Source organism: Dendrobium catenatum, unplaced genomic scaffold (assembly GCF_001605985.2).
Source record: "Dendrobium catenatum unplaced genomic scaffold, ASM160598v2 fragScaff_scaffold_439, whole genome shotgun sequence".
Classification (NCBI taxonomy): Eukaryota; Viridiplantae; Streptophyta; class Magnoliopsida; order Asparagales; family Orchidaceae; genus Dendrobium; species Dendrobium catenatum.
The window spans coordinates 73,342-81,779 of NW_021318901.1; the positions used below are offsets into that span (position 1 = coordinate 73,342).

Sequence of the window (8,438 nt, forward strand, 5' to 3'; positions counted from 1 at the left end):
TCCATCGCAAAAATATTTAAAAAACAGTGAGAAAATGACAAAACAATAATAGTCAATCGAAAATATAGTTACTAACTGAAAAAACAAAACAACTAGAAAGCTGTCCCAAACAAGCCCAACAACAAACATTCAGCTTGAAGATCTATGAGGAAAGACTTGAAACAATACTCAATTCAAGAATCAAGGAGCAAAGAAATAGATCAGACCTATAAATTTCATTAGTAAAAAATATCAATTATACATTAAATATAATCATGCCAGTCAAAAACTTTTTCATCACCATTAAGCTTATAACTTTCATTCTCAATCGCAGATCAATTCTACATTTCATCCAAGCTCACAAGAATGTGAAATTATTCTGTGTGGTCACCGGACGCCGTTTGGAGGCGAATCAGAATGCGTCACATCATTATTTTGATGTGTACAGATCCTGTGTACTAGGTGACGTGACACATCCTGATTCGACTCCGGACGGTATGATGACCTCAAAGAAAAATATCTCCACAAACACGTTGTCGTTCACTTAGAAAGGAGATCATCCTGCAGATAACAGTTGGTTGAAAAGAGTTCAATAAGGACAAGAAAACAACATAATTCACAGAAGAATAAATAAGTCAAATGCATACCTCATCACGCATCAGCAATCTCTTCTGAAAATCATCAAAGTGCAAGTCAGAAGTGTTGTAATGAAGCTCCAACAAATTAGTCCCACTAAAAACTATAGTCATCGAAGTGCAAAAAAGGGTTATTTACAGTTTGATATCTTCACAATAAAAGAGAAGTATGAATTAAAAAGAGAGAAAGATGCATACTTTTCAATATCAATTAGCAGATTTCTTTTGGCTATTTCTCCCCCTCTTCTTAAGGGATCAAATAACTTTCCTGTACAGTCTGATAGGGGAAACTTCCATTAAGAATGCATAGCAATCAACTCATCATCTTTACATTTCCTGATCTTAACATTCATGACTGCTTCATGAGAAGAATCTATAACATCACAGCAATGTCTTCTAAGAGCCTGCAAATTAATAGAAATTTGTCAAAAAGATGATTAACACAAACAGAAGAGTTGCGGAAATCGATTTGCTCATAATGAAATATACCTTCCCGATTTCAAGATGAGACTTCTCCGAAGAAACAGTTATCTGCTGAAGTCTCTTAGTTGAAACGGAACTTCCTAAGCAATTTCCAGATGTTTGCCTACTGTAATTGCTTTCAGTTCTACTCAGAGAGGAATACAGACTTTCCAGAAAGAAAATCGCTGGCCTTTTACATGGGTCTTTAGGAAACTCCCTTGTATCGAACATATAAATGGCTGAAGTTGCAGAACGGCCCCTCTTCCATGGTCTAAATGTCCTTTGCGAGGCCAGAAGGTCATTGAGGAGTTCGTTACCTTCAAATACCTGAACTGCAAAACCCCAAGAAACAGAGATGGTGCGAAGCTCTTTGTGATCATAACAAACTGTTTGCTGAAGAATCCTTTCTGGATCAATATTTACAGCTTTCAACAAATGACGCAAGGCTTCTGAATGGTTCTTGGCAGGAAATAAGGGATCCACAGAGTCAAGGTGATGGAGGGATATCAGAGGTGACAATGGATGGGCGGATAGCAAACCAAAAAGGTCTCCTCGCAGGTCAACCTTCAAATGAAAAATAAAGTTGGTCAGTTAGTTGACTTGGAGTAATCATTATCATCTCATCATCAATTCATCATCATTAACCTCATCCCAACTCGCTCAGTTGTAGACCACAATAGCATTTTCAAGCTTCCTGTCTCCATTATCACCAACACATGCTTAGGGCATCTCCAACCGAAAATCCCATTTTTCACTCCAAAATGCAGTGAAACTAAAAAATAGAGTGATTCATCTCCAATGGAACTCCATTTTGTGCCCTTCGCAGAAGGTAACCGTCTTTTTCCTTTTGGCGCATTTCTTTGGCAAATCCGATAGAGACAAAAAAAAAAAAAAAACGCCGCCAACTCGCTCAGTTGTAGACCACAATAGCATTTTCAAGCTTCCTGTCTCCATTATCACCAACACATGTTTAGGGCATCTCCAACCGAAAACCCCATTTTTCACTCCAAAATGTACTGAAACTAAAAAATGGTGTGATTCATCTCCAATGGAACCACATTTTGTGCCCTTCGCAGAAGGTAACCGTCTTTTTCCTTGTGGCGCGTTTCTTCGACAAATCCGATAGAGACAGAAAAATAACGCAGGTGAACAGTGCAACGCCAATATTGGTTTCACACTGTTCACTCGCAACCAAATAGCGGAAGTTTTGTCGTTCGGTTGAAGCTCGCGAGGGATGCCATTCATGTGTTTGGAGTTCTGTTGAAGATGCCCTTAGAGTTGTTTGGTGCCGTCATGTGTCCCACTAAGCACTTAAGTGCGTAGAAGAACAAGTTGGTAACATTTTTTTTTTTATAACATCCACTAAGCTAAGTGCTAGCAACGTAAGCTGCACGGCATGTATCACGCAGTCTAACTCCTTGTAGTGTGACTTCAAATATTTGAGCCACTTGGTTAATTGATGGAATTTGGCTCAGTGCAAACAAACATCCATCCCGAAATTAACCCCCTACTCTGTTTTTCACCCCAAATTCATTAGAAATTACCTCATATGAGGAAACCGCTTGAAAAGAGGCATATGAAAACTAAGCTGAAATGGGTTCACTAGATAAACCCTTAAATGATTAACCTAGGATCTTGACGACTGCCATCAGTGAAACAACTAATTGTCAGCGATTCAACTGCCCATTTTTACTTGTTGATCCCAGTTCCCTGCAAATCAACTTTTTAAATAATATTAAACCAGTTTGAGGACGAGTTTGATAGACCGGACAAATTTGATTGGGAGAGAATTAGAAAATTTCCTAATCACGAGGGAGTTGATTAGGAAGTTAATGATTAAAAAGAATTAATTAGGAAATGCTTCCTAATTGAAGAGAGGGCATATTTATGGGGCTGATTGGGGGGGGATTAATTAGGAAATGTTTTCTAATTGAAGAGGGCGGATTTATGGGATGATTTGAGGGCTGATTTGGGAGGGAAATAATTAAGGAAATAGGAGGGAATTAGGGGAGGGATGTTTAGGTATTTATTGTTTAATTGTTTGCCTTAAATAGGAAGAGAGGATTAGGGTTAGGGGTATGTTTCAAATTTGGGCTGTTCTTGTTCTTGTTCTTGGAGTTTGGCGTGTTGGGCTCTAGCAACGTATAGGGATTGGGAGACATAGATCCTCCTCTCCAATTGAGGATCAATTGTATCTTGTTATTTTTCTTCCGTTAGTTTGATTCTTGCAATAAAACTATTGTTTTCTTTGGTTTTCCATTGAATTTGTAGAGTTTTCTCGCTGCTTTTGCTTCTTTTGTTAGGGTTTACTTGAGATCTTCAAGTATTTCCTAACAGAGTTCATAGTCCAACCGATTCAACCACACAGTTCAATTTGGTTTTCACAAACATGGTTCCAAGCCAATAGATGCCAACCTTGATGACTTCCAACTAAAAAAAAAAGTAGGCTAGTCAGACAAGTAGTTAAATATTGTTCTCACTATGTGTTTTCCTTTTTGTTGCTTCCATTCTGAGAATATTGTTTTTTAAGTTAACGCAGTCTAGAACAAAGAAATACAGTTGTAATGGTTATGCTGCTTTTGCCCATACAATTCTGACATATTGTGGGCTTCATGATCATTTAGGAAAAGGTAATAATTTTATTTGCAATGAATATAATGCTTGTTCAGCATTTATGTTTTTCTTTACCAAAAAGATTTATCATTTTGGGTACAAATATTGCACAATTAGTGCACATAGTCAGCACACCGGATAGTTGCCACTTGAGTGAGTAATGTAATACATCAAAGAAATAATTATAAATTTTATTGCATGGAATGATCTTGCAAGTACATGTTTGGAAATAAGTTGCTGATTAGTGTGGCATGTAGATGAACAAGGCCATGACATAGATCTGACTTATCATTGGTTTGTCGCTAATAGTATCTAAGCTAACCACATTCATGGCCTCTTATATGAGCTACCAAACCATCTAACATCCCAAAATGAAATTAAGGCTTCGTTTGGGACCACTTTCATGTTGCTTCTTAAAGTAGCTTTCTAGTATGAAAATTTTAATTTTTTATTAAAAATATTAAAAAACTGCTTTAAGAAGCAACAAAAAAACCGTCCCAAACAAAGCCTAAGTAAACTGTTCCAAGATAATAATGTAAGAAATTAGTCTAAGAAATTGAAGACAAACCTCTTTTCCATCCATTGAACAGGGCCAATAATGGCTGTCATCAATAAAAATGGGATTTTGGAAATAAACCCTCACAAAAAAAAAAAAAAAAAAAAAAAACAAAAAAAAAAAACTTCATACTCTATTTTAATCATCTAAGAAATAAATCCAACATTGAAGGTCATCCTTTTTTTTCTGTCCTTTTAAAGGGGCCTACAAAAAATGTAATAAAAAACTGACTTTCCTTGAAAAAATAAGGGATACAGTTAAATCAAGTAATTGGTATGTACAGGATTAACATCCATTTCTACCAATTTAAGCTCGCATATTGCGTCCTTGGATGCCTAGAGGAGAACCACAACTAAAATCTAACGGGGTTGTATTTTACATTAAATGGAAAATTCAGTACCAAGAATATCCGGTGTATAATAATAGTAAAAAGAAGGCCATGAATGGAAAAATTCAGTTCCAACAAGAAGAAGTATATAATAATGGTTAAAAAAAATATGAAGAAAAAGATGGGATTTCAGTAAATGGACGTCGTCACGAGAAACTACCTGATGAAACCCAGGTTCACGAGTAAGTCCCACTCCAAGCTCTGCCAAGCAAGCAAAAACCCTAGCATCGCTCCCAAACAAATGCCCGTACCTCAGAAGACACGAATCCATAACCTTCGACAAAACCCTAGCCAACGGATAGCTGATCGCAAAACCCCCTCCACCAAAAGCCATATCAAAAGAATGCTTCGCGTTCTGCTCCGCGCTCTCCGAAAAACTACCAACGTAGTACCACTGCTCCCAATCATACTTCGCCAAAGTACCCGCAAGGTTTTCGAGGAAGAACACAGTATCATCGTCCCCAAGCACAATCCACCTCACGTCACCGTACGCAATCTTCCCATCGAACGCGTCGAACAGCTCCTTGGCTATCCGCGCGACGCGTATGGCGGATCGTTGGCCTCCTTTGAAGGAATATGGTAAGCGGGAGGTGTCCGCTGATATTCGAAATGGAGGAACGCCTCGATCATTATCGGGGAAGAATGGGGGTATGGAGTCGAGAAAGACGATGCCGCGGGTGATTCCAGGGCGCCACCAAGCGCGGAGGTATTCTCGGCGGCGGGACCAGGTGTGGGTGGAGGCGGCGATGCCGAAGAGAAGGTGACTAGGTGAAGTAGTAGCGGTGGTGGAGGAGGAGGAGGAAGAGTAAGAGGACGCGGAGGTGGTGGGGGAGAGAGGGGAACTGTAGGAAAAAAGGATGTAGAGGAGGAGGAGTGCGATGAAAAGGAAGATGAGGATGCGAAGGCGGGAAGACGATGTTAGGGCTTGGCGGAGAAGGGTGGGGGAGTTGGCCGGCATGTTGGAGTTTCGGCGATCTGTGCGGAGTAGATGGCGTGATCGGGGTAGTTTGGCTCTCATGTAAAAGTGAAGGGCGGCTGAAGAACGGAGGCGACCGGTGGATGCTTTATCCGACCAAGTGCGGACAGCCACGCCTCTTGAAAATTATAAAACCGACCTTTCTTAACTCGATTATTTATAAACTATCTATCATTGTCAGATTCAAAACTGCAAAGAAAAAAATGTCGACTTGAACTCCTTCCATCGATTGATCTCTTTTTACTAAGGGGCTGTTTGATTATTTGAAAAAGAAATACAGTATAAAATAAATGCAATGTAAAGTAAATGTATTGTATTCCGAATACTTTGAGACTGTTTGGTTGTCTACAAATTAAACGCAGGAGAACTGTTTCCCTTGTTTGGTTAGGTAAATTCAGAGTAAAGTAAAAGTGATTTTAAAAAAAAAAAATTAAAGAAAATCATGGATAATCATGTAGCCATCTGTTAGTATTTTCATCAAAATCTCTCACACCGCCATTTTCAATTTTCAATATTTTTTGTTACATTCATAAGACTCGAATTGAAGGGCTCTTAGGCATTGTTTGGGATAAAATAATACTTTCTAAAGTTGTTTTTAATTTTTTATCCACCAGTGTCTTAACATTTGTGAGATATAACATCATTGTTGATTGTCCCATGGAAATGTGATGTAGATCGTTCTTTAATTGGACCACTCTTGATAAGTTCGAAGCTTGAAGACGACGTTCAAGCACGGACCAGATTTCGGCACAAGTGTCCAGATGAAGAACATACGGTAATACACTCGTCGTAACAATGGAGCTAAGAGCTGTCGCAAGATTTTGGTCTACTAGATGCCAACGAGCATATGCAGGATTGACTTGAGATTTGCCACTGGAGTCGATCAGAAGACGTGAAGGTGCTAATACAGAATTATCAAGAAAACCTTCGTAGCTGTTTGCTTTAAACAGCTTGAAAATTTGAGATCTCCACATAGCGTAATTGTCATTAGAGAGTTGTATTGGGACTATGGTTTTGATATTCGAAATAAAAAATTTTAGAGAAGAAGGAATGCTGATGTCTTCTGATGGCATTTATGTGGATGCTTCTTTCGTATGGGATGATGTAGACTGAGTCGCCATGTTTGGATCTAATGAGCTGTGAGCCAGAAAGGCTCTGATACCATAAAGAAAGTAATGCAAAGAAATATCAAGAAGACAAGAAATAGACATAGATTCTATTTCTGTGAAAATCTTTATTCGATATCAATTCGTGTACAGAGTATTCATATTTATAGGCTGATATGAGTACATATGCTTAGCTATCATTGGCTGTCATTAGCTGAGTTTGTTACAGGGGAATGAAAAACAGAGCATTCACAGTGGCGAAGATAACCACGGAGCCCGATGGGACTACCAAGTGTTCGGAGAGTCTGCGCTCCATAACCATGCCTTGATTGATGAAGAAGCTGATCTGAGCAAATGCAAAGTGGAAGGAGATAGTGGTGGCCCAGATTGGGAGGACTCTTACGAAGGATTTGAACTCCTCCACTTGCGTCACCGTGCAAAGCTTCCACCGGCTCACCGGATCTGCTGCTCGAGCATCCTTCGACTCCACCGCGGCCTTGTCGAGGAATTTGAAATGCCTGGTGTGAGGGAGTGATCTCTCCGTCTTCACCTCGAAGAGCTCTTCCTCGCTCTTCACTTCCACTCCCTTGGCGTTATTACGGCAGGCCGCGACAAAGACTTGGAGAAAGCGTGTGACTGGGCTGAGCGAAGTCGAACAAGAACGAAGGAGCCTAAGAAGCCTCTCGTGCAATCTTACATCACCTGCGAAAGCAATGAAGCCGAACAACAACAACACGAAGGAATTTTCCGTCCAGCGAATTTATAACCCGCTCAATATGAGGGGTTTCTAATTCGCGCAAAATAACCCCTGTAATACACGCCTAATACTTCCGAGGCTTTCCTTTTGCTCCACTCAAAATTAACCAAACAATCAAATTTAATAAATACATGTAATTATTTTACTTTACACTCCTAATTCAGGCAACCAAACAGCCCCTAAGAAAAGTTGAATTTTTATCAGGCTTGTTTGATTTGGTTCAGTTCAAGTTCAAAGAACGAGCCGTTCAAGCTCGGTTATCCACTTAATGACTTGGTATGAATATATAGCGTATATTGCTCCAAAATAAACTTTTGCATATATTGCTCTAATAAAATATATAGCGAATATATTTCTCTAATTTTATCTATTATGGAGTACATATAAGTCAAATCTCTCATAAAAAAAATATGGTAAAAATATTTATTTTTTAAAATGGTTAATTGCTAATAAAATAGAAAGTTTATATCTGAAGGTATACATCCCTATTTTTTACTTCAGCGAAGAATGACAACAGAAATACATATAGATTCCACAGCCTTAGGGCATCTCAAACCGAAAATCTCATTTTTCACTCCAAAATGCAGTGAAGCCAAAAAGTGTCTTGATTCATCTCCAATCGAACGTCATTTTGTCTCATAATCGTCGCTCTCTTGCTCTCTTTTTTCGCGCCTTTCTTATGGAAGTTCGGTAGAGACCAAAAAATGGCGCAGATGAACAGTGCGACGCTAATAAAGTTTTGCATAGTAACGTCGCATTGTTCATCTGAGATCAAATGGTGGAGGAAAAGGCGTCGGTTGCGACGTTTGAGGGCCTCCATTCGATTGTTTGCCAAACGGTTGGAGATGGTCTTAATAAGCCAATATCATCTCCTAATAGGTTAGAAGTTTTTTTTCTTAATACTTCGCTTTCCTCTAATCTACTCATTAATTCATTTAATTGAATTTCATTTAAAATTTGTCTTAT

At 39.0% G+C, this 8,438-nt stretch overlaps 1 protein-coding gene across 1 annotated transcript; it reads right to left on the bottom strand.

Annotated features, from left to right (window-relative positions):
- Positions 1 to 222: 222 nt before the first annotated feature.
- On the bottom strand, positions 223 to 5,812 carry LOC110108101. The gene is made up of 5 exons (XM_020838615.2): positions 4,794 to 5,812; positions 1,104 to 1,640; positions 813 to 1,018; positions 627 to 718; positions 223 to 540 (listed from the first exon to the last, which is right to left on the bottom strand). Exons 1-3 carry the CDS (start codon positions 5,649 to 5,651, stop codon positions 911 to 913), a joined length of 1,503 nt encoding a protein of 500 aa, XP_020694274.1. The 5' UTR covers positions 5,652 to 5,812; the 3' UTR covers positions 223 to 540; positions 627 to 718; positions 813 to 910.
- Between the last annotated feature and the right edge of the window lie 2,626 nt (positions 5,813 to 8,438).